General features: G+C 38.2%; 1 protein-coding gene across 1 annotated transcript in view; it reads left to right on the top strand.

The window, feature by feature from the left end:
• MMP16 (matrix metallopeptidase 16) overlaps window positions 1–27,434 on the top strand; it is a 302,769-nt gene that overhangs the window by 250,492 nt on the left and 24,843 nt on the right. The window contains exon 7 of the mRNA XM_037142770.2: window positions 6,453–6,591. Coding sequence (XP_036998665.1) covers window positions 6,453–6,591 — 139 coding nt within the window. The remainder of the gene's footprint in view (window positions 1–6,452; window positions 6,592–27,434) is intronic.

Raw genomic sequence — 27,434 nt, 5'->3', positions numbered from 1 at the left:
GATTTTGGTTATTTCCTTCTTTCTAATTGCTCTGGGTTGTCTTTGTTGTTGTTCCTCCAGTTCTTTAGGGTTAGGTTCTTTATTTGAAATGTTTCTATCTTTTTTAGGTAGGCCTGTATCATTATGAACTTTCCTCTCAGGACTGCCTTCACTGTGTCCCATAAGTTTTGTATTGTTGAGTGTTCATTTTCATTTGTTTCCAGAAACTTTTTGATTTCTTCCTTGATCTTATTATTAACCCATTGATAATTTAATTGCATGCTATTAAATTTCCATGAATTTAAGTGTTTTTGAGTGTTTTCCTGGGGGTTGGTGTCTGGTTTCAAGCCCTTGTGGTCCAAGAACAGGCTTGATATGATCTCAATTTTCTTGAATTTGTTGAGGTTTGTTCTGTATCCTGTAATATGATCTGGCTTTGAAAATGTTCCATGTGCATTTGAACAGAATGTATATTTTGCTTCTTGGGGATGAAAAGTTATATATCAGTTAAGTCCATTTGTACTAGGGCTTTGTTCAATGCCACAATATGCTTGTTGATATTTTGTTGAGATGATCTTTTCATTTTTGACAGTGGGGTGTTAAAACCCCCTAGTATAATTATCTTGCTCTTTATATCTTTCTTGAAATCGTCCAATTTTTAAAATATATTTGAGTACTCCTATTTTGGGTGCATATATGTTTATAATGTTTATGTCTTCTTGATGGATTCTTCCCTTCAGTATTGTGAAATGTCTTTCTGTGTCTCTTTTTTATGGCCTTTGTTTCACAGTCTATTTTGTCTGATATAAGTGTTGCTATACTACCCTTATATTGCTACCCATTTGCTTGGAATATTTGGTTTCCACCATTTACTTTTAGACAGTGTTGGTCTTTTATTCTGAAGTGAGTCTCAGGTAGGCATGGTTCTCAGCGTATGTATGGTTCTATTTTTTTATTCATTCAGCTACTCTATTCATTTTATTGGAGTATGTAATCCATTAGCATTTAAAATTATTATTGATAGGTACCTATTCATTTCCCCCCATTTTGCCTGTGTTCTCTCTCTCTCTCTCTGTCTTACTTTTTTTCTTTGACATGTTAAAGCAGTTTTTTTGGCATTTCTTGCAGTGCTCGTTGGGTGGAAGTATATTTCTTCAGTCTTCTTTTGTCTGAGAAACTCCTTATTTAGCCTTGTTTGTTATTTGAGAGCCCTGCTGGGTAACATAGTCTTGGTTGCATGCCTTTACTTTTCATTACTTGAAATGTTTCTTGCCATTCACTTCTGGCTTCTAGTGTTTCTGTTGAAAAATCAGCTGCTAACTTTTTGGAGTTCCCTTGTATGTTGCTTCTTTTTTCTCTCTTGCTGCTTTTCAGATTCTCTCTTTGACTTTAAAACTTGGCATTTTAATTATGATATGTCTTGGAGTACTCCTCTTTCCGTTCCTCTTGAGTGACACCCTCCTTGATTTTTGAACTTGCATGTTTTCCCCCTCTCCAGGTTTAGGTAGTTTTCTGTCATTATTTTGTTTCAAACAGGGTTTCTAACCCTTGCTCCTTTTTGGCTCCTTCTGGTATTTGAATGTTGTTGTGTTTCACATTATCTTGCAGTTCCATTAAAGTATCTTCATATTTTTTTGTTCTTTCTTCTTGAAGTTGCTCTACCTGGGTGTTTCTTTCTACCTTTTCTTATAGCTCATTAATTTGATCCTCTGCTTCACCCAGCCTTATTATAATTCCTTCTAGTATATTTTTTGTTTCATAAATTATATTCTTCATTTCTTCCTGGTTCTTCTTTATATATTCTATTTTCTTTTTTACACTGTTGTAGTTGCCACTCAGTTCCTTATACATGTCTCTGTGTTCCTTGACCATCCTTATCACCATTCTTTTGAATTGTGTATCTGATTGTTTGCTTGCTTCCATTCCATTCATTTTTTTAAACTAGGGATTCTTTCATCCCTTTTGAATATGGGTTCTTTCTTTTCATTTTAGTGAGTCTTTTTGTTTGTTTTGGTGTTTCCTGATTCTCTGCTTTGCCAGCTGTCTTGGCAGGGTGAACTTCTGTGGGACTCCGAGGTGCCCTGACTTTGATCTCCTTGTCTGAATGCTGAGAGCCCTTTCTTCCACTTATGTAGACTCTTGTGTATTCAGGCTTTACCTCTTGGTGGGTCCTTTGTTGGTGGGTTATTTTCTTCCACCAACCAGCTTTGCTGATATTCACAACTCCCACTTTCTCTTATATATTATCATGAAATGGTTAGGGGGAAATGGAGTAAGACCAATCTCCAGGGGGAGATTATTTTGTGGGATTGAGAAAACCAACAAGTAGAGAATATATAGGAGATCTTTTGGGGAAGTACAGAGATAACTGTGATATTTCACCCAAGTAGCTACTTTTTATAAAAGGTGAAAAAGAGTTAAGGATCTTATTAGAAGGGAAAAATTGAGCTGACTTTAGAAAGCAGAGCACTTATGCAAGTTTAGTTGGTGAGATATGGTGAGTGTACAGGCTAGAAACTTGGCGTAGTGTGTGATAGAATATAGTTCACTACAACAGTAATATAGCTTAGGAAGATGGCAAAATGAATTAAGACCAGGGAAGGGTGCTATGTGGATTTTGGAACAACAATAATATGATAAGGAATATATAATGTGAATTAAAAAAATGAAAAGACCAAGAGTGGTGTGTTATTGGAATAAGAGTGAAGTGAAAGAGAATAAATTAAAATGCAGTATGGAAGGGAGAATAATGAAAACTTATCTACCAAACAAAACAAAAGCAACAAAACAGGCCCCGGCTGGTGTAGCTCGGTGGATTGAGCATGGGCCTGCAAAGGAAAGGATTGGGGTTTGATTCCAAGTCAGGGCACATGCCTGGGTTGCAGGCCAGTCCCCAGGAGGGGATGCATGAGAGGCAACCATACATTGTATTTCTCTCCCTCTCTCCTTCCCTTCCCCTCTAAAGATAAATAAATAAAATAAAAAAGAAACTAAACAGAAAGAAGAGAAATACAAAAAAATACAATAATAAAAATAACAAAAAGTAAAATGCAAATTCTGAAGGATAGCAAGCAGAAATTTGTCTCAGCTCTTGTCTTTAGCCTTCTGACTTCTTCAAAGATCTGCCTTTGGTATTATTATAGCTCTAGGCCTTATTGTCTTTCAATTAAAAAAAGAAGCCCCCTGCTGTCTTTAAACCTGTCAGTCTGGTTTTCTTGGTCTTCCTGGATGCTGTAGGGTAAAGGGGGCTAAGCTCCATTATTTTTTCTTTCCTGTGGTTTCTCTAGGAAGGAGCTGGGTCTGGGCTACAGTAAGCACAGGTGCCCATTTTCCAGCCCATACTCTCAAGAATGCTGCCTGGACCACACTGTCCACTCTGCACATATGCACCAGGCTGGCAACCTACAATCCACCTTGTTGTGAATACCAATGATCAGTCTGTGAGGTGCCCTGAGTGGGAAAAAGTCACACCCTTCCTCCTCCCTGTTTGTTGGCCTGGTAGCTGCTCTGGGACAAAGTCCCTTCAGGGCACTTTAGTGCCTCTACCTCTCTGAGCCCCTGCTGCTCCCCTTTGATTAATTTGTAAGATGCCTTGATTTGGAGCAAATCATGCCCCTCCTACTCCCTCTTCCTTTGGTGGGCTGCTGTGCTGTGAGAGATCTTCCACTACAACTGAGAGCCTTTGTTGAGAGAATTCCCCTAGGATGCCACTGGCCATTCCTAGCGAGCACTTGGCTTTCCACACAGACTAACTTTCTGGCTAGAGATTATCTGGGTCACGGCTGGTACAGCCTATCTCTTCTCCCACCTACAGGTGCTGCCCAGCTCTCCAATTTCTCTGGTACTGTCCCGGTTAGTAACTGCAGTGCCAGTCAGGGTACATTGCCAGCTGTTTGTCTCTTACTGTGTCTTTATCCCACTGGCACCTATAAGCATCCAGGTGTCTTCTGGGAGGTGAGGGAGCTGCTAAGTTATAATCACTGACCCAACTGTCCTCTGAAGTTCTTGTGACAGCCTGGGTCTCTGGAGCAGGGCCTGGGGACCCTCCTGTCTGCTTACACAATCTCCTTACAGTTTATTTTAAACGCTCCCCTGCAATCTTTGGCTTCCAAACTTCACATCAACTGGACTTCTGTTGGCTGTTCACTCTGTTCATTGGAAGATGGGCTAGGTGTCCCAGTTGGGTGGATGATCAAGTGGGTCCTGTTTCCACCTACCTCACCGCCATCTTCCCTCAATGCACCCCAAAATTAATATTCTTTATGTCTGGATTTAATAAATACTAATTAACAAGAAAATTATCAATATCTGACCTATTATCCAACCTTTTGGTGTCCAGATTATTTTGATATAAATTAATCCATAATCAATTATATTTTAACAATTTGAGAATATTAAAAGATTTGTATACATCTAGCACAAGTAATAAACATATTTTGAAAATGACAACTCTTTTTTGCTTTGAAACCCAAGTATGCATTTATATTTTAAAATAATTTACATTTCTAAATTTGCATGGTGATTATAACAGGTGTTTTATTGAAAATAGATATTTAAGGAAAATCCATAATTGTGAATTTTGATACGATTTAAAAAAATCACTTATTAGCCCTGGCTGGTGTAGCTCAGTGGATTGAGCGCAGGCCTGCGAACCAGACAATCATGGTTTGATTCCCAGCCAGGGCACATACTGGGGTTGCAGGCTGGTTCTCTGCAGGCCAGTTCCCAGCAGGGGACCCACGAAAGGCAACCATACATTGATGTTTCTCTCCCTCTGTCCTTCCCTTCCCCTCTGAAGATAAGTAAATAAAATCTTTTAAAAAAAGCTCATCAAGAATAGAAACTTTATTAGAAAATCACTTATTAATATGTTACTTGCTTCCTCCATACTGTGAATGTGTGTTTGGAGTATCTTTCAAAAAGGCAGAAAATATGTAAAGTGACTTCAACTTGTGAGGTGTTGTGTTATGTCATTTGTCCCAGAATTACTCTGGCCAACTTTTGACTGGTGTCCCCAGTGAAATTAAGACCATTTTCAAGAATCTAGAAGGACCACATCATTTCATTTGATGCTATTAGTTGAGGTCATTGGCTGGATATTAGTATGTAATTACTCAGTGACTAGTATATTTTCCAAGGTGACAGTTATTTGGGACAGGACAACTTAAAGGCTTTAATTAATTAATTTTCTTCTTTATTCATAAGTAACAGAGATTAGTAGAGAAAACAGCCCATGATAACTAAACAAAGGACAACTATTCAAATGTTCCTAAAAATTTACAGTTGGATTTATTTAGATGGAAAAGGTTCAATTTTATATCACCTCAAATACAAGAATCCTCAGTAGAGTATGTGGTATGTGTGCACGTATGTGTGAATGGATGGATGAATAATTGAAAAATTTGGGGAAACCTAATCAGGCCAACCTATTCCTACTAGAAGCTCAGGAAAGCCCTACAATGAATCACTTAATATGATTTGGGAGAGGAGGAACAAAGAGGAATGGAAACAGAAGTGTGGTGTGATACATGCTTATCTAAATAGTACAGATATATAACTTGCAAGTGAAATTTTACATACAGAAATTTAAATTAAAGTGAAATAGTAAATTTTAATTTATTGAAAACTAATTTTTAAAACATCCAGTTTTTCTAATATTAAAGCACTTTGGATAGTCACTAAATTTTGAAATTTTTAGTAGAAAGCAACGTCATCAAAGGTGTAATTCTTGATTTTCTTGCCATTAGTAAGTATTTATGGTGAAACATATTGTGTGTAGACTAATTATCAACTCACCAACATTTATGGACCCTTACTCTAATGCAATCCATGTGTTATTCACTAGAGATAGGAGCAGACACTTGTACATTAAATGATCTTTGCTGTGCCTGAGTGGAGCCCAAGCCATTTTGGGAACATGTAGGACAGGCAGTTGACCCAGTCTAGAATCCTCTGTGATGATTTTTTCAAGATTACTCTGTTAATTTGCAGTGACTATGTAATTTATTGACCCAAGCGGAACACGTTAGATGGTTACAGAAGATTTCATTATAACTCCACAGTATGATAGTTACAATGTGGGGAAGTTAAGAGGCATCCCCAACCCTGGAGGTGGAACCCACACATCAGAGTGATTTATTTGTGCCCACCCAGCTCTCACTGTGGAAAGCTGACTTGTCCACAGATCTGGCAAGGTATGGTCTGGGCTCCCTATCTTTTCCACCAGGGAAGCCCTGGGTATAATGTCAATGAAAAGATTGAGTGTTTTGTTATCCTTTTAACCACACTATATGGATTAGAGGTTGGAAGGTTTACTACGAAAAGCTCATTGTAGACAAATATTTAGCTCTTTCTTGATTGCTGTGACAAAGATGTGGGCATGGCTTTAGGTGCTGGACCTCCCCTTACTTCACCCCTCCCCAAGGCCTGGCAGCCAGGCAAGTATGCTGAGCTACCCTGTGCTTGGCTTGCAGGAACAGTGGTTCTGGCGTGTGAGGAACAACAGGGTCATGGATGGGTACCCCATGCAGATCACTTACTTCTGGCGTGGCTTGCCTCCGGGTATCGACGCAGTGTATGAAAACAATGATGGGAACTTTGTCTTCTTCAAAGGTAAGGAGTGTCTTGCTCTGCTGCACTTGGGTCACTATGTCCAGGGTCCTGTTATACTCAGAGGGATGAACCTGGGAAACCTGTTGAGCTAGGGTAGGCAGCTAATACATTGCATAAAAAAAGTTCATATGTTTGCTATAAATGTAAATAAACTGAAGTGAAAGGTACTTTTTAATTCTCTCATGTGTGTTTTTCATATGGTATCACTTGTAGAAGTCAAATTTAGAAGGTACTGCGTTATTGTAAATTTTCAGGTTTTGCTTAAAATCACAAAAAAATTAAAATTGGTGAATAAATGAATAATTGAAAAAGCCATTTTTCATTAAGGATTTTGGATTTTGTTTTTAGAGAGTATTTTGGGTTGTGTACTGTTTTATGCAATGAAATCTATTTCATTTATCAAACTTTACTTGATTCAGCCAGTTTATATTAAATAGTTGACAATAAATTAGGAAATTGCTTATAAAGACAAGAAAAACATATGGCTAGAAAAAATTCACTCAATTCACTTCCCTCTATGAAATGTATTATTTGCTGCTTATCTGAGTGACAAGTATTTTTTAAAATTTATTTTAATTGTTGTTCAAGTACAGTTTTCTTTTACTCCCATCCCAGCTCACCCCCTCAGTGCTCCCCACCTCCCTCTCATTTCCACCCCCCTTAGTTTTTGTACATGTGTCCTTTATTCTTGTTCCTATAGAACCTTCTTCCCCTTTTTCCCTGAAATCCTGTCCCCTCTCCCCTCTGGTCACTGTCCCCTTGTTCTTTATTTCAGTGTCTTTGTTTTTTTTCTGCTTGCTTCTTTGTTTTGTTGTTTAGGTTCCTGTTAAAGGTGACATCATATGATATTTGTCTTTCACTTCCTGGCTTATTTCACTTGGCATAATGCTTTCCAGTTCCATCCATGCTGTTTCATAGGGTAGGAGCTCCTTCTTTCTTTCTGCTGCATAGAATTCCATTGTGTATATGTACTATACTTTTTGATCCATTCATTTACTGATGGGCACCTAGGTTGCTTCCAACTCTTGGCTATTGTAAATTGTGCTGCTATAAATATTGGGGTTCATAGGTTCTTCTGGATTGGTGTTTCAGGGTTCTTAGGACAAAATCCTAGCAATGGAATTGCTGGGCCAAAAGGCAGATCCATTTTTAGTTTTCTGAAAAAATTCCATACTGTTTCCAACAGTGGTTGTACCAGTCTGCAATCCTACCAACAGTGCACAAGACTTCACGTTTCTCCACAACCTCTCTAACAGTAGTTTGTTGCTAGTTTGTGATAGCCATTCTGACCAGTGTAAACTGGTATCTCATTGTGGTTTTAATTTGCATCTCTCTGATAGCTAGTGATATTGAGCATCTTTTCATGTGTCCCTAGATCTTCTGTATGTCCTCCTTGGAGAACTGCCTATTCAAGTCCTTTGTCCACTTTTTAATTGGGTTGCTTGTCTTTTTAGAGTGGAGTCGTGTGAGTTCTTTGTATATTTTGGTGATTAAACCCTTGTCTGAGGTATCATTGGCAAATATATTTTCCTATATAGTTGGTTGTCTTTTTAATTTAATACTGTTTTCTTTAGCCATGCAGAAACTTTTAATTTTGATGAGATCTCATTTGTTTATTCTTTCCTTTATGTCCTTTGCTCTAGGGGACATATCAGTAAAAATGTTGCTGTGTAAAATATCTGAGATTTTCCTGCCTATGTTCTCCGCTAGGACTTTAATGGTGTCATGGCTTATATTTAAGTCTTTTATCCACCTTGGATTTACTTTGGTGTATGGTGTAAGTTGCTGCTCAAGTTTATTTATTTATTTTTTTGCACCTAGCTGTCCAGTTCTCCCAACATCATTTCTTGAAGAGGCTATTTTCACTCCAGTTTATGTTGCTGCCCCTTTTGTTGAATATCAATTGCCTATAGAGACTTGGGTCTATTCCTAGGCTCTCTATTCTGTTCCATTGGTCTATGTGCCTCTTTTTATGCCATGCCAGGCTGATTTGATTACAGTGGCCTTGTAATATATTTTGGTATCAGGTATTGTGATCCCTCCTATTTTGTTCTTTTTTCTCAGAATTGCAGCAGCTATTTGGGCTCATTTATGGCTCCATATAACTTTTTGAAGTGTTTGTTCTATGTCTGTGAAATATGCCATTGGTACTTTAATAGGTATTGCATTGAATCTGTAAATTGCTTTGGGAAGTATAGAAATTTTGGTGATGTTAATTATTGCAATTCATGAACACCATCCATGTTTCCTTTTGTTTGTGTCTTCCTTGATTTCATTCCTCAGTGTTGTGCAGTTTTCTCCACACAGGTCTTTTACATCCTTGGTTAGGTTTTGTCCTAGTTATTTTAATTTTTCTTTCTGCTATATCAAAGGGGATATTTTTTGTGATTTCTGCTTCTGCTGTTCACTGTTGGTATACAAAAATGTCTTTGATTTCTAGATATTGACTTTGTATCCCACTGTTTTGCCAAATTCATTTATTAGAATGAGCAGTTTTGGGGTGGAGTCTATAGAATTTTCCATGTACACTATCATGTCATTTGCAAACAATGACAGTTTTATTTCCTCCTTTTTGATTTGGATGCCTTTTATTTCCTTTTCTTGTCTAATTGCTGTGGCTAAAACTTCCAATATTATATTGAATAGAAGTGGTGAAAGTGGACATCCTTGTCTTGTTCCTGATCTTAGTGGAAAAGCTTTTAGTTTTTGCCCATTGAGTATGATGTTGGCTGTGGGTCTCTCATACATGGTCTTTATTATATTGAGGAATGCTCCCTCTATTCGCACTTTGCTGAGTGTTTTTATCATAAATGGATGTTGCACCTTATCAAATGCCTTTTCTGAATCTATTGATATCATCATGTGTTTTTTGTCTTTGCTTTTGTTTATCTGATGTATTAGATTTATTGATTTGTGAATATTGGTGCCTTAAGTTTACAGATTCACAAATATTGTACCAGTCTTGTGTCCCTGGGATGAATCCCACTTTGTCATTGTGTATGATCTTTTTAAGGTATTTTTGGATGTGGTTTGCCAATATTTTGTTGAGGATTTTAGCATCTATGTTCATCAGTGATATTGGCCTGAGGTTTTCTTTCTTTGTTGTATCTTTACCTGGTTTTTGGATTAGGATGATGGTGGCTTCATAAAAAGTGTTTGGGAATTTTCTATCATTTTGAATTTTTTGGAATAGTCTGTGAAGAATAGGTTTAGGTCTTCCTTAAATGCTTTGTACAATTTTCTTGTGAAACCATCTGGTCCAGGGCTTTTGTGTGATGGGAGTTTTTTTATTACTGCTTTAATTTCATCTGCTGTTATTGGTCTTTTCAGGCTTTATGCTTCTTCACTGAGTTTTGGAAGATTGTATTTTTCTAGAAATGTGTCCATTTCACCTAGATTTTCAAATTTCTTGGCATACAGTTCTTCATAGTAATTTTTTACAATCCTTTGTATTTCTGTGGTGGTACTTGTAATTTCTTTTCTTTCATTTCTGATTGTGTGTATTTGGGTCCTCTCTCTTTTTTTCTTAATGAGCCTGCTGAAAGGCTTGTTGGTTGTGTTTATTTTTTAAAAAAACAGCTCCTGGATTCATTGATCCTTACAATTGTGCTTTTAGTCTCTATGTCATTTAATTCTGCTCTGATCTTGGTTATTTCCTTCCTTCTACTTGCTCTAGGCTGCATTTGTTGTTCCTCAGATTCTTGTAGGAGTAGGGTTAGGTTCTTTGTTTGAAATGTTTTTATCTTTTTTAGGTAGGCCTGTATTGCTATGGACTTCCCTCTCAGGACAGCCTTCACTGTGTCCCATAAGTTTTGTGTTGTTGTTAGTTCATTTTCATTTCTTTCCAGAAACTTTCAGATTTCTTCCCTAATTTCATTCTTGACCCATTCAATGTTTAATAGGATGCTATTCTATCTCCATGACTTTCAGTGCATTGGATTTGTTCCTTTGGGGTTGGTTTCTAGTTTTAGTCCCTTGTAGTTGAAGAAAATGTTTGATATGATTTCAATTTTCTTGAATTCATTGAGGCTTGTTTTGTGTCCTATTATATGTTCTATCTTTGAAAATATTCCATGTGCATTTAAAAAGAATGTGTATTTCGCTTCTTTGAGATGAAAGGCTCTATATATTTCAGTTAAGTCCATGTAATGTAGAGCATTGTTCAATGCCACAATATCTTTGTTGATATTTTGTTTAGAGATCTGTCCATTTTTGACAGTGGGGTGTTGAAATCCCATAGTATAATTATGTCACTGTCAGTATCTTTCTTGAAGTCCTCTAAGATTTTCTTTATGTATTTGGGTGCTCCTGCATTGGATGCATATATGTTTATGATGTTAATGTCTTCTTGGTGGATTCTTCTTTTGAGTATTATAAAGTGACCTTCTGGGTCTCTCTTTATGGACTCTTTCTCTAAAGTCTATTTTTTCTGATATGAGTATTGCTGCCCTGGCTTTTTCTTTCCTGTCCATTTTCTTAGAAAACTTATTTTCAGCCTTTCACTTTTAGTCTGTCATGGTCTTTTGTCCTGAGGTGGGTCTCTTGTAGGCAACATATGTGTGGGTCATACTTTCTTATCCATTCAGCTATTTTATGTCTTTTGATGGAGCATTTCATCCATTTATATTTAATGTTATTATTGATAGGTACTTATTCATTGCCATTTTTGTACCTGTGTTCCTCTCTGTCTCTTTCTCTTCCTTCCTTTCCTTAAAGCAGTCCCTTTATCATGCTTGCAGAGCTGGTTTGGTGGAGGTGTAGTCTTTTAGACTTCTTGTGTCTTGAAAGCTCTTTATTTGGCTTTCTGTCTTGATTGAGAGCCTTGCTGGGTAAAGTAGACTTGGTTGCTGGCCTCTGGTTCTCATTACTTGGGATATTTTTTTCCATTCTCTTGTTGCTTGAAGCTTTTCCATGGAGAAGTCACCAGCTAACCTTATTAGGGCTCCCTTGTTTGTTACTTCCTGTTTCTCCCTTGCTGCCTTAAGGATTCTCTATCTAGGAATTTTCCCATTTTAATGATGAAGTGTCTTGAAGTGAGACTCTTTGGGTTCCTCTTGATTGGGGCTTTCTGTGATTCCTGGTTTTGTGTGACATTTTCTCTCATCAAATTAGGGAAGTTTTCCCTCATTACTTTTTCAAATAAATTTTCTATTCCTTGCTCTTTTTCTTCCCCTTCTGGTATCTCAATATTTCAGATATTATTATGCTTCCTATTGCCTTGAATTTCTCTTAATCCCTCTTCATTCTTTCTGAGCCTCTTTTCCCTTTCTTGCTCTTTCTGGGAGTTTTTTCTACTTTGTTCTTCAAGTCACTGATCTGATCTTCTGCTTCCTCGATCCTGCTTTTGATTCATTCTACTGTGTTCTTCTGTTCAGAAATTGTATTCTTCATTTCCTTTTGTCCCTTGCTGATAGTTTCTATTTCCTTTTTCATGTTAATATAGTTTACAGTGAGTTCATTGTATCTCTCCTGTAGTTTCTGGTAGCTCATTGTGAGCTCTTTGAACTTCCTCATAATCAGCGCTTTGAATTCAATATCTGAAGGTTGACTTGCCTCTATTTCATCCAACATTCTTTCTGAAGATTCTTCCTTTCCTTTCATTTGGGGATTGTTACTTTATCTTCCCATTGTTTGTGAGACTCTTCTCGTTTGCCTCAGCTTCTTAAATTGATCTGTCCCGACTCCCTGGGTTTATGGTGTGAACTTCTGTGGCAGAATACTTGTCAGATTCAGTGGTGCAGTCTCCTTCAGGTATGTTGATGTTCTCCGCTTCCACCTTCTCCTTTTTTGTGTGATGAATTGCAGGGGGAGGCAGAATGGTTAATGACAGCTGGAGAGTATTTTATGATATTTACAGTCACAGCCAGTAGAGAAGAGGCTATGTATAGTGTTAACTGTAATCATCAACCCAACTAGCCACTTTTAAGAATGGATGGACAGAAGATAAGACTCTTGCAGGGGACGGAAGGCTTGTGAGTTGGATCTAGAATGCAGTGAGTTTGTGGGATATCAGATTCTGAGGTAAGGTGACAGTAAATGGTAGTAAATAGGTGTAGTGTGGGAGAGAATAGAGTTAATCCGTGCTGTAATAGAGGTCAGGAAACTGAAATGGGCTAAGATCGGTGATGGGTGATGTGAAGTATTTACAATTGTATAGAACAGCTATTATTTACAGTAATATTAGAGCCACAATCATATAACAGAATCTGTGTGATCTGGGCAACATAAATGGGGGGTATAGAACTGTGAGTAGTGTGTTAAAGGAACATAATAGACGTGAAGTATAGTAAATTAGCAGTATGCTGTGTAAGAGAGAACAAGGGAAATCTGTCAAATGATACAACATAACCAGCCAAACAAAGAAAACTATCCAAAAAAAGAGGAATATAAAAATACTATTAAAGTAAAAGATGTAAGAGTAATAAAAAATAATAGTACAAACATGCAGTAGTTTGTAGTTACTCTGCAATAGCAAAGTAAAATTGATCTCACTGTCTCAACTGTTGGGATGCCCCCTCTTTGGGTTCATCTTTGGTCCTTTCACAGTTCCAAGTTTTTTGTCACAATTGTGGGTATTTTTTAACAAGGCTGGAGAAGGGAGGAAGAAGAGATAAAATTGGAAATAAAGGAAGGAGGAATAAAACAAGAAAAAAAGAGAGGGAAAATGTATTGAAAGATAAAACAATAATAAAAATTAAAAAATAAAAGATTAGTTTTTAAAAAACCACTTCTTGTTGGTTTCAAACTGGCCAAAACGTTTTTTCTGGTCTTGCCTACTGCAGCAGGCTGAAGGGCGATTGGATTGGTGTGGCCTTTCTTGTGTACTCAGCCAGTCTTGCAAGCACTGTCCCAAGACCTAGTCTTGTACCTCTCACCAGCACTCCAGGTGGGGATCCAAGTCTTCTTTAGAGCACTCTTTCCCCGGGGGGTCATCGCCATGGACTAGGATGCTGGTGGGCACGAGTACCTGGCCAGGCTGCCTGGGTCCTGAGGATTTGAGCATGAACCCTTCCCAGTGCTATGGGGAAATGTAGGGACTTCTGAGCAAACTAGGGATTGCTGCCAGACTGGGTGGGGAGTAAGCCGAGTGGCTGTCACAGGAGAATCCCCAAAACAATTTTACTTTTTGAGAAGTTCCTCCTACTCAAGCCTGCAGCTCAGTACAGCCCAATTCTCCAGCCAGACTTGTGACTATCAGGGTCAGTGGTTATCACTGCGGGGCTCTCAACTCTGCCAACTGAGTGACCGCAGACTCTGAGGGTGATCATGGCTTTTGTGTGCTTGCTTCCTTGTCCTTATTACCCTCTCTGCAACTTTAAGCAACAAGGTCTCTCCTGGTGCTGCTCAAACCCTGCTTGGCCAGGGAGGGAGGGAGCAGTTGACCCAGCCCTCTCCCAAAGACCCTGTGGCAGGCCTGGTTCCCAAAGAGTCTGTGGTAGACCCAGTGCCAGCTACCGGGTGCTGGGTGCTGGGCCTGAAGCTACATCAGTGTCCCTGTGGTGGTCCCTGAGACTCTACTGTCCTGCAGTAGTCTCCTTACCTTCTAGTTTTTAAGTGTCCACAAGTTATGGTCTCTTATTTTCATATATGCTAGGGTACTGTTGGCTCTTTGCTCTGTTCATCCGTAGATCAGCCAGGTTTTTGTTCTAGTGTAGGGGGAAGTAAAATCTGCTCCTTCCTACTCTGTGGCCATCTTTCAACCTCCTTGAGTGACAAGTCTTAATTGCATACCTACTCATTGCCTGGTACATAAAAGTGAACTCAGACCATTAGTACTCTGTCCTCAAAACTTATTAACATTCAAAACAATAAATCTTAATGTCTGTGGGGGGAACCATGGACAAGAGACTGACTGATCCAGGGGGTAGAGGTTGGGTGCAAGAAATTTGGGCAGAACATGTCTGAGCTGAATCAGAAGGGAACTAGGTCCAGAAGGGTCATGGTTGGCTGTGGTGCCCAGAAGCTAAAGGATGGAAAATTAGCATACATTGGGAAAGAAAAGGGGGACTAACAGCAAAAAAAAAAAAAAAAAGGAGAATGAGGAGTAAAATAAAGAGAAAAAAAGAAGGAGGAAAAAGAGGAGGGGGTGATGAGGAAGTGGAGGAGGAGGAAAAATTATTTTTGGGATCAAACTAGAAGAATTCCTAATGCTGATGAGGGTAATAAAACAAGGCATTTGGAAAACACTTGTAATATTTGAGTGAAGTTCAAACTACCCATGTAAAACCAGCATATCCTTAGGATTTATTGTCTTAATAGATTGCTCGCTGAGGAAAACAGGTCAATGCCTTTGTTATAAGGACACATGGGGTCTACAGTCAGATGCTGGCTTCACAGGCTGACTGGCTGTGTGAACTGGGCAAGTTACTCAGCTCACTTTGCCTCAGTTTCTCCCTCTGGAGCAGGATTGGTATTATTGGCCTCCTCATGATTAGTTTGAAGACAAAACTGAGGACATGTGGCCTTCTTGGCACACCTAAGCCCTCAATGAATATCTGCTAGTATAACTATCAATATGTCTGTTCTCCTGACATTCAGAATAATATATAAATAATGTGGGTGAGGACTGTGGACTTGTCCACTCTGAACACAGGAAAAAAACATCTAAATTTTGGTCTTTGGAGTTAAATGACAATCCCCTTATCTGTAGTAACAGAAAGAAGTGTGGAATTAGCTTGAGGTGGCCTTGTTTGGCAGCTGACCCAGGAGCTCTGTCCCACCCAGAAACTATTGCTCTAGAGAAACCCAACCATCCTGTACCAGCTCTCAAAGCCTCAGGGCCTCACACCAATCCATTAGCCTCTGTATTTGTTGTTCATGTGGTGGCCACATCCTACTTATCTCTGCCTACCGTGCTTGAGCACAGAACTTATGAAAGTGGGAAATTATGCAATAGATGTAAATACCACCAGAGATGAATCTAAAATATAGCAGCATTATTTCCAGTAGCCAAGTGCTGGAAACAGCCGAAGTGCCCATCAGTAAATGAGTATATAAAAGAAACTGTGCTACATTTACACAATGGATTACTACATAGCAGAAAGAAAGAAGGAATTCCTTGCATTTTAAAAAAGATTTTATTTATTTATCTTTAGACGGGAAGGGAAGGAGAGAGGGGGAGAAATATCAATGTATGGTTGCGTCTCATGTGTCCTCTGCTGGAAACTGGCCTGCAATATAGGCATGTGCCCTGACTGGGAATCGAACTGCAATCCTCTGGTTCACAGGGCCATGCTCAGTCCACTGAGCTACCCCAGCCAGGTCAGAATGAAGGAATTCCTACCCTTCACAATACCATGGATGGAACCAGAGGGCATTATGCTAAGTAAAATAAGCCGTGTGGTGAAATAAAAATACTATATGATGTCACCAATAAATGGAACCTAATCAACAAAACAAACATATGAGCAAAATAGAACCAGAGAGAGGGATGCTTGGAAGATAGTGAAAGAGTTTCACGGAGTGGATTCTAGCTTCCATACTCGTGGGTGAAAACCCTGGCAGCTCTATAGAGAATCAGCACAATAAACCATCGGTTACACAGCATTTATGAAATTAAAAGACCAGAGATTGTGACCGACGCTGAAACACCAGACAGAGTCAGAGTCAGCTACGGGAGCCTGGACACTGGAGGCCCCTGTGATGGGCCTGGGCCCCTGAGGAGTCGGCTATGGGAGCTGGGACACTCAGCAGTGGTAGGGAACCAGCCCAGTGAGGACCAGTGTGGGAGTAGGTGGAAACTGAGAACATCAAGATACCTGAAGGAGTCTGCACCGATGAACTTCACAGGTATTATACACAGAAGTTCACACCATAAACTTAGGGAGTCAGAACAGATCAATTTTAGAAGCTGAGACTAACAAGAAGAGTCTCAAACAATGGGAAGACAAAGAAACAATCCCCAAATGAAAAAAAAAGCAGAAACTTCAGAAAGAATGTTAGATGAAATAGAGGCTAATCAACTATCAGATAGTGAATTCACAGCACTGGTTATTACAAAGTTCAAAGAGCTACCAATGAGCTATCAGAAACTACAGGGGAACTACAATGATCTCTCTGCAAACTACATCAACATGAAAAAGGAAATAGAAACTATCAAGGGACAAGAGGAAACGAAGAATACAATTTCTGAATTGAAGAACAAAGTAAAAAGGTTCAAAAGTAAAATAGATGAGACTGCGGATTGGATTAGCGAGTTGGAGGAAAACGTAGAAAGCATCTCACAGAAAGAGCAAGAAAATGAAAAGAGGCTCAGAAAGGATGAGAGGGATTAAGAGAAATGCAAGACAATATGAAACGTAATAATATCCGAATAATAGAAATACGAGAAGGAGAACAAGGGATAGAAAACGTATTTGAAAGAGTAATGAGAGAAAATTTCCCTAATTTGATTAGAGAGAAAGTCACACAAATCCAGGAATCACAGAGAGTCCCAATCAAGAGGAACCCAAGGAGGCCCACTTCAAGGCACATCATCATTCAAATGGCAAAATTCCAAGACAAAGAGAGAATCTTAAAGACAGCAAGGGAGAAAAAAGAAGTAACATACAAAGGAGCCCCAATAAAGTTAGCTACTGACTTCTCAATGGAAACACTCCAAGCAAGAAGAGAATGGCAAGAAATATTACAAGCAATGAGAACCAGAGGCCTACAACCAAGGTCACTTTACCCAGCAAGGCTCTCAATCAAGATAGAAGGCTAAATAAAGGGCTTCCAAGACAAAAGAAGTATAAAAGAATATGCCTCCATCAAACCAGTCCTACAAAAATACTAAAAGGACTGCTTTGAGGAAAGGAAGGAAAAGAGGGAGACAGAGGAGAACACAGGTACAAAAATGGCAATGAATAAGTACCCATCAATAATAACCTTAAACATAAATTGATTAAATGCTCCAATCAAAAGACACAGAATAGTTGAATGGATAAGAAGGCATGACCCACACAAATGCTGCCTACAAGAGACCCACCTCAGGACAAAAGACCATCACAGACTAATAGTGAAAGGCTGGAAACAAATTTTCCAAGCAAAGGGACAAGAAAAAAAAGCTGGGGTAGCAATTCTCATATCAGACAAGATAGACTTCAAAAACAGAGCCATAAAGAGAGACCCAGAAGGTCACTTTATAATACTCAAGGGAAGAATGCACCAAGAAGGCATTAACATCATAAATATATATGCACCCAACAAATGAGCACCCAAATATACAAAGAAAATCTTAAAGCACTTCAAGAAAGATATTGACAGCAATACAATTATAGTAGGGGAATTTACCACCCCACTGTCAAAAATGGACAGATCTTCCAAACAAAATATCAACAAAGATATTGCGGCATTAAACAACACCCTAGATGAAATGGACTTAACTGAGCCTCTATATCATTTTTGGGATGATATAGAGCCCTTCGTCCCAAAAAAAGCTAAATACACATTCTTTTCAAATGCATATGGAACATTTTCAAAGATAGACCACATGATAGGACACAAAATGAGCCTCAGAAAATTCAAGAAAATTGAAATCATACCAAGCATTTTCTCTGACCACAAGGGACTGAAATTGGAAAACAACCCCAAAGGAAAAAAACTCAAAGCACCCAAAATCATGGAGACTGAATGGTATGCTATTAAACAACAAATGGGTCAAGAATGAAATTAGGGAAAAAATCAAAACGTTCCAGGAAACAAATGAAATGATCTCACAACAATTGAAAACTTATGGGACACAGCAAAGGCAGTCCTGAGAGGGAAGATTATAGCAATACAGGCCTACCTAAAGAAGATAGAAACATTTCAAACAAACAACCTAACCCTACGCCTGCAAGAACTCGAGGAACAACAACAAAGACAGCCCACAGCAAGCAGAATGAAGGAAATAATCAAGATTAGAGCAGAATTAAATGACATAGAGACTAAAGACACAATTCTAAGGATCAATGAATCCAGGAGTTGATTCTTTGAAAAGATAAACAAAATAGACAAGCCTTTAAGTAGGCTCATAAAGAAAAGAAGAGAGAGGACACAAATAAACACAATCAGAAATGAAAGAGGAGAGACTAAAACTGATACCACAAATAGAAGAAATTACTATGAAAAACTGCCTGCCAAGAAATTTGAAAACCTAGGGGAAATGGACACATTTCTAGAAAAATATAGTCTCCCAAAACTCAATGCAAAAAAAGCAGAAAATCTGAACACAGCAATAACAGCAAAAGAAATTGAAGAAGTAATAAAAATCTTCCACCACACAAAAATCTTCCACCCTGGACCAGATGGTTTCACAGGAGAATTCTACAAAGCATTCAAGGAAGAGCTAACCCTTATTCTTTACAAACTATTCCAAAATATCCAGAAGGATGGAAAACTCCAAAATTCTTTTTATAAAGACAGCATCATCCTAATTCCAAAACCAGATAGAGACACAACAAAGAAAGAAAATTTCAGGCCAATATCTCTGATGAACATAGACACTAAAATCCTCAACAAAATTTTGGCAAACCTCATCCAACTATACACTAAAGAGGTCATACACTATGACCAAGTGGGATTCATCCCAGGGATGCAGGGATGGTTCAATATTCACAAATCAGTAAATGTAATACATCACATAAACAAAAGCAAAGACAAAAACCACATGATCATATCAATAGATGTGGAAAAAGCTTTTGATGAGGTACAACACCAATTTATGATAAAAACACTCAGCAAAGTGCAAATAGAGGGAGCATTCCTCAATATAATGAATGCCATATATGAGACACCTACAGCCAACACTATACTCAATGGGCAAAAACTAAAATCTTTTCCACTAAGATCAGGAACAAGACAAGGTTGTCCACTTTCAACACTTCTATTCAATATAGTATTAGAAGTTTTAACCACAGTGATCAGGCAAGAAAAGGAAATAAAAGGCATCCAAATAGGAAAGGAGGAAACAACACTGTTACTGTTTGCAGATGACATGATAGTGTACATAGAAAATCCTATAGACTCTACCCTAAAACTGCTCGAACTAATTAATCAATGTGGCAAAACAATAGGTTACAAAGTCAATATCCAGAAATCAAAGGCATTTTTGTATACCAACAATGAATCAGCAGAAGCAGAAATCAAGGAAAAAAATCCCATTTGATATAGCAAAAAGAAAAATAAAATATCTGGGAATAAACCTAACTAAGGATGTAAAAGAACTGTGCGCAGAAAACTACACAGCCCTGAAGGAAGAAATCAAAGAAGACACAAACAAATGGAAACATATACCTTGCTCATGGATTGGAAGAATTAACATCATCAAAATGTTCATAATAAGCCCTGGCTGGCGTAGCTCAGTGGATTGAGCGCGGGCCTGCGAACCAGACAATCACGGTTCGATTCCCAGTCAGGGCACATACTGGGGTTGCAGGCCGGTTCCCTGCAGGCCAATTCCCAGCAGGGGACGCATGAAAGGCAACCATACATGTTTCTCTTCCTCTCTCCTTCCCTTCCCCTCTAAAGATAAATAAATAAATAAAATCTTAAAAAAAAAACATACTAAAAAAAATTAAAAAAAAATGTTCATACTACCCAAAACAATTTATGGATTCAATGCAATACCTATTAAAGTACAAGGACATATTTCACAGACATAGAACAAACACTTCAAACATTTATATGGAACCATAAACAAGCCCAAATAGAGCTGTGCTTTTGAGAAAGAAGAACAAAGTAGGAGGGATCACAATACCTGATATCAAACTGTATTACAAGGCCACTGTAATCAAAACAGCCTGGTACTGGCATAAAAACGGGCACATATACCAATAGAACAGAACAGAGAGCCTAGAAATAAACCCAAGTCTCTACGTTCAATTAATATTTAACAAAGGTGGCAGTAACATAAAATGGAGTAAAGGTAGCCTCTTCAACAAATGTTGTTGGGAGAACTGGACAGCTATGTGCAAAAAAATGAAAATTGAGCACCAACTTACACCATACACCAAAAGAAATTCAAGGTGGATACAAGAGTTAAATATAAGCCTTGAAACCATTAAAGTCCTAGAGGAGAACATTGGCAGGAAAATCTCAGATATTTCACACAGTAACATATTTACTGATATGTCCCCTAGAGCAAGGAATGTAAAAGAAAGAATAAGCAAATGGGATCTCATCAAAATAAAGTTTCTGCTTCGCTAAAGAAAACAGTATTAAATTAGCAAGACAACCAACTGTATGGGAAAACATATTTGTCAATGATACCTCAGACAAAGGTTTAATCTCCAAAATATACAAAGAACTTACATGACTCTACTCTAAGAAGACAACCAACCCAATTAAAAAATGGGAAAAGGACTTGAACAGACACTTCTCCAAGGAGGACATACAGAACATCCAGAGACACATGAAGAGATGCTCAATATCGCTAGCTATCAGAGAGATGCAAATTAAAACCACAATGAGAAACCACTTTACACCAGTCAGAATGGCTATCATAAGCAAAGCAACAAACAACAAGTGTTGGAGAGGTTGTGAAGAAAAGAGGACCCTAGTTCACTGTAGGTGGGATTGCAGAGTGGTACAACCATTATGAAAAACAGTATGGAATTTTCTCAGAAAATTAAAAATGGACCTGCCTTTTGACCCAGCAATTCCACTGCTAGGATTATATCCTAAGAACCCCAAAACATCAATTTCAAAGAACCTATGCACCCCAATGTTCATAGGAGCACAATTTACAATAGCCAATAGCTGGAAGCAACCTAGGTTCCCATCAGTAAGTGAATGTATCGAAAAATGTGTTACATATACACAATGGAATTCTATGCAGCACAGAGAAAGAAGGAGCTACTCCCCTTTGCAACAACATGGACAGAACTGGAAAGCATTCTGCTGAGTGAAATAAGCCAGGCAGTGAAAGACAAATAGAATATGATCTCACCATTAACAGGAAGCTAAACAACAAAAGAGACAAGCAAGCAAAATATAAACAAGGACACTGAAATAGAGCACAGGGGGACAGTGACCAGAGGGGCGAGGGGAGGGAATTTAAGGGGAAAAATGGGAGGGATTTAGAGGAACAAGTATAAAGGACACAGGGACAATAACTAAGGGGGGTGGAACTGGGAGGGAAGTGGGTTGAATGGGGGAGGGGTGGGCTGGGATGGGAGAAATAAACAGAAAACTGTACTTGAAAAATAACTAGATAAAAGATTTAAAAAAGAACCAGAGACATTGAAATAAAGAAGAAACTGACAGGTAATGGTTGGTGGGGGGGGTGGGGATAATAAGAGAAAGAAGGGGAAGTGTCAAGTAAGGTAACATGTATAAAGGATGGCTGGAGAAAGACAATGGGGTGGCGGGGTTGAATATAGGAGAGGAAGGGTGGGTAGGGCACGGGAGAGTAATGGGGGGGGATGGGAACAAGTTGTAATTGAACAACAATAAAAAACTAAGAAGCTAAAAAATAAAATAAAATGCATTTTATCACACACCAATATGTCTTCAGTTTTGGGGACAATGCTGGAGTAGAGCAGCTGAGAGCAATGGTAATTAGTAAAAGCAATGGCAGTAAATACCATTGGACTCAGTGTGGTATCTCTTATGTTTTGATGCTGACAGGAGGACAACTTTGTCTCTGGTCATGTTTTATCCATCATCTAGAATGGTATGCCTGTCAGTGGTCTCCTGTGATCTGCTGCAGTCTCAGGAAAGATTTAGTTTCAGTTTTCTGAGTCAAAACCCTGCATGAGGCTTCTTTTCCCTGGCCTACACCCTGTACTGCCTCCCAGTAGATGTGCTCCAAACACAGCTATGAACATGAAGCACCCTGATACCAAACTTCATGTCCAGAGGGATCTGGGACCTGGTTTCCCCTTCCCTGGTCCAGCTTCCTATCTGCAGAAGAGCCCAGAGTTTGGGTGTCAGGTGGCATATCACCCCCCCTTCTGAAGTTACATAACAGTCACATGACTGTCTCACCTTTTCACTGTCACTTTATGGCTGTTACTACCTCAAAAGTCCAGATAAAACCAAAGTTCCCCATATTACTGTCCATCACCTTTGCTCTCTAGACCAAAAATCCATCCAGGTCCTTCTCTCCTTTAATTTCTATTTGCCATCTGGTGAACTATGCATTTCAGTTTTTCTTGCTTACTTGTATCCTTCCCTCTAGAATATTAGTTCAATATGTCCAGGGTCTGCTCTCTCTCTCTTTTCTTTTATACTATTATATCCTGAATATATTTATCCAGGGGTTGACTAACTTTTTCTGTAATGACCAAGTAGCAAATGTTTTAGTCTAGGCAGCCTGTGGTATCTATCATATATCCTTCTCTCTTTGCTTTTTTTTAGCTTTTAAAAATGTAAAAACTCTTCTCAAACCATGGGCTATGCAAAAACAGGCCACAAGTCAATTTGTTGAGCTCCATTTTAAATGATGCCTGGAATATAGTGAACAGTTCATAATGTGTCTCTTCACTGGCCTCGATGTGTCATAGCTTGTGTGTGAGTGCAAGGCTAGTGCTTGATGCAAGCCAGCCACCTGGTTGGGGACATATGACTGTTAACTGCTCCCTGGCATTATTTAGACCCCTTCATCTATCTGCTTCGTATTTGGAAGTTAATATGGGTCATTTTCTTCAAATTACATTATAAAATTTGGTTTCTTTAGTTAGAGTTCTTAAGAACATAAAATGTATCATACTCAGGGAAGTAAAGGCTTTTCTCCACACTTCATGCTGATCAGCTATCTCAGCATCCCTCAGGTAAATCCAGTATAACAGAGTGACGTTTTGTGAGTACAATAAGCCAGATGTTCATACTCTCCATTACAGGTCATGTTTAGGCTGAATGGTTGTGAGATTATAATTATCAAACATCTTAGTTGAAAATTGAGCCCTTAAAATATCTTTCAAGAATTGGAAATGAATTTAAAAACAAACCTGTCAGTGTTATCAAAATCAGCATCAATCAAAATCAAGTCATTGAACTCTGATCCATGTGGCTCAGTTGGTTGGGTGTTGTCCTGCAAAGTGCGATGTTGCTGGTTTGATTATTGGTGAGGGAACATACCTAAGTTGCAAGTTCAGTCCCCAATCGGGGCATGTGCATGAGGCAACTGATCAATATTTCTCTCTCATATTGATCTTTCTCTTCTTGTATTTATCCCTTCTTTCCTCTCTCTCTAAAAATTTTAATTAATTAATTAAAAAGTAATTAAAAACCAAGTTGTTGAAAAGTCTCAAAACTCACTTAACTTCAGGGAAGATGAGTGAAGGGAAGGGAATTGCCATCATTTAACTTCAGGGAAGATGTATTATCCTAGCTGTCAGTTCCATTTCAAGAGGCAAAAATCACTTATAGAATGGGAAATAAAATATCTGAGACAAGAAGGAGGAGGATGATAAAGTCTGGGAATTAAAAAGACATACACAAGACGTGTAACACAAAAGAAGAGTTGTTTAAGGCAGGTGGCCCTGGAAGATGACAAAGAAAAGCACTGTTTGCTTAAAGAATGGTTTGTGTGACTTTCATTATCACTTTGTTGCAAATACTCATAAAGCAACAATTTTTTTAAATTGCTTACAGGTAGGTCATCACTCTTGAAGGTTTAGGAAGTGGTCTTGAAGTTCATTTGAAGTAGAAACACATTGTTTCTTAAAAAGTACAATAGATCACCTACAAGCAGTTTCTATTATGAATAGATGAATGTGCTGATTACTGATGTCTCTGTAGGAGGTAGTGGAAAACTGATGCTCAAAGAATTTTCCTATATTAAGGAATTTATGTTTGGTGGCCTTGCAATATGTGAATTGTGCTATTTCCTTGAAGTTATTAATATTTATATTGTATATAAAAATGAAGTGATCATCAAAACCAAGAGGCCAAACATTTAGTATTTTTCAATCTCCCTTTATATATATATACATATATACATATATACACATATATACATATATACACATACACACACAAACACATATGTATTTATTTATAACAATTCAAAAAGTGTATGGTATATTTTTATTACAGCTGTTCTTATTTATCCTTCAGCCTCCCATATCTTCCCTTTAGTACTACTTGTGTATCTAAAAGTTTTCCCATCTTCATTTATTTACTGTCAGTTTGAGCTTCTGGGGATGCAGACAAAGAGGAATTTATAAACCTGTAAAAAATAATGGGGTAGAGGCACTACTGGCCTGTAGAGCTGGGGACTGTGCTGCAGATGGGACAGGGACTTCGAGGACCCAAAAAGGTGGTTCCCAAAAAGATGGAACCCAAAAAGGTGATAGCAAAGACTGCCTTTCAGAATTGTCTCCCAGAGAGCAGAAAGGTTCAGGATCAAGTATGTGCCATGCTCAAGGTTGGCCTAACTGAAGTTACTCAGCTGAAGGGCCAGTTTTTCCTTAAAGGGAGATCTAAGCTTTATAACTCAATGGCTTCCACATGTGCCTAAATATTCAAAATTTTCTGCTTACTTGATAATATTATGGAGCCTGGAAAAGTAGGTTCTGGTAAAGAAAAAGCTGTGTAACCTCCAGAGTTGAACAATTATTCAAATATCTTGAGTAACCAATCTATAAGCAATACAGAAATTAAAACTTAATCCAAACAGTTGACACTGACATAGATCAGTGTACAATAATTAAGCATTTGTTATTTATCTTATTTATCTGAGTGGGTAGCAAGTAAATTTGATTGGAGAAATATTGTATTGTATGATAATATGTTATCATTTGGGGGGATTGTGAGCTAGGTAGGGTGTGGGTATATTATACATTTGTCCTGTGATATTTCTAGAACTTTAAATGAGAAGTGTGAGTGCCTTAAATACAAATTAGAAAAGGAGGGCTTATATTTTAGTGACTTGCCCAAGTTCTCACAGCTAATAATTGGAAGAGTTGTCACCCCCTACTTCTATCTGATTTCAAAGTTGTTGAATACTTTGTTAAACCATAGTCTAAGAAAGAAAATATTCTTTATGAAAATTTTTTAAATCCCTGGAGTATTCTCAATAAGTATATTAGTGTTGATCTATAGTAATCCCAATATACAAAAGTTAGTAGGTAATGTAAGTGCAGCCTTCTTTTGTAAAAGAATATCCAGTCATTAAAGAATGTATGTTCTCAAGTTTTCTGTAGAAAGCCACATAGTAAATACCTTTGGCCTTGCAGACAATATGGTCTCTATTGTCACTACTAAACTCTGTCACTGTAGCTTAAAAACAGATGAGACATTATGTAAATAAATAGGTATGACTGTGTTCTCATAAAATTTTATTTACAAATGCAGGCAGAAGCTGTTGGCCCTAGATTACTGACCACTATAATCAAAGACATAAAATATAAATGTGTAAGAGTTTTGTGGATTCTGAGGAAACAATAATACAGTTTATTTTCTAAGTTAAAAAGTCACCAAAGGTATCAGATGACTGAGGATACAGTGAACAAAGCATGAGCTGATGCAGTGGAGTAATTAATAAATTCTACCAGTAATAAACATGCAGTCATCACTTGATACAGGGGAAAGAAGCAGGGAATCAACAATTCTAAAAGTGGATGGAATGTAGATGTGTTCAGTTAAGAGTCAATTGGAATAGTAAGTTGAGTGCTGAATTAAAATACCTGGACTGCAGTACAAATCTATTAGCAATTATGTATGGTTTTGAGTATTAACTTCTTTTAAAAATACTTTATTTACTTATTTTAGAAAGAGGGAAAGGAAGGTAGAAAAAGAGGGAGAGAAGTATCAATGTGTCATTGCCTCTCATGTGGCCCAAACCGGGAACCTGGACCTGGACCTGGGCTGCAACCCAGGCACGTGAACCCTGTGAGCCTTTGGTTCACAGCCCACTCTCAATCTACTGAGCTACACCAGCCAGGGCAGCATGTCACTTCTTTAACCTATGAAATAACTGTCTCAGGCTGAATTCCCAACCATTTTTCAGATCCAGAACATTGGAACAATATAATGCATTTTATCAGTGGCAGTGGCTCAGTTCAAAGGTGTTAGGGAGAACAGGTTTGATTCAGCCTCTACACAAGGCTCTGTCTCCTTTGTAAAAAATTTTAAAAGTCTTTAGACCCTTTTCCTGGTAAGAATAAGCATGTTTTTTTCCTTATTTATTTATTTATTTATTTATATTAATTTTATTTAGTTATTTTTCAAGTACAGTTTTTTGTCTATTTCTTCCATCCCAGCCCCCCCTGCCCCGTGCTCCCCACCTCCCTCTCATTTCCAACCCCCTTAGTTCTCATCTCTGTGTCCTTCCTGTTCCTCCAAATCTCTCCCCTTTTTTCCCTTAAATTCCCTTCCCTCTCCCCTCTGGTCACTGTCCCCTTGTTCTCTATTTCAGTGTCTTTGTTTTTATTCTGCTTGTTCGTTTGTTTTGTTGTTTAGCTTCCTGTTAAAGGTGAGGAATAAGCATGTATTTTGACAATTCTTCATGGTTCTTTGCTTAGTGTCTGGCCTCTCTTCTGCACAAGAGCAAGGATCTCAAGTGTTTCTGTCACTGTGTCCACTGCTCCCTCAGTGAGTGGCTGTAATAGACTCCTAGTGAACAGATATTCAGTGGTTGGGGAATGGATGTTAGATGGGTGGATGGATGGATGGACAGATAAAGGGTTTTTTTTTGCAAAGTTTCTCTGTCTTTAATAAGACCTATTGGTATTTTCCTCTACTTTCTGCAAAGAACTACATCAGTAGGACCAGTTTTTTCCATTTATTCCTAACTATATCAACTCCATGTGAAAATCAATAAATATTTTCCTCTGTCAAAGAAACAATAATTTCCTTGAAAATCAAACTTTTTGATGGTAATGTAGTGAAAAATCCACCTCTCCTATGTTAAAAAAGAAAATAGTTGAATGTGAATC

This window comes from Artibeus jamaicensis, unplaced genomic scaffold (assembly GCF_021234435.1).
Source record: "Artibeus jamaicensis isolate MK-2021 breed Jamaican fruit bat unplaced genomic scaffold, CSHL_Jam_final contig_386, whole genome shotgun sequence".
NCBI lineage: Eukaryota > Metazoa > Chordata > Mammalia > Chiroptera > Phyllostomidae > Artibeus > Artibeus jamaicensis.
The sequence above is the reverse complement of the archived record's forward strand: the minus strand, read 5'-3'. Positions and strand labels throughout refer to the sequence as shown.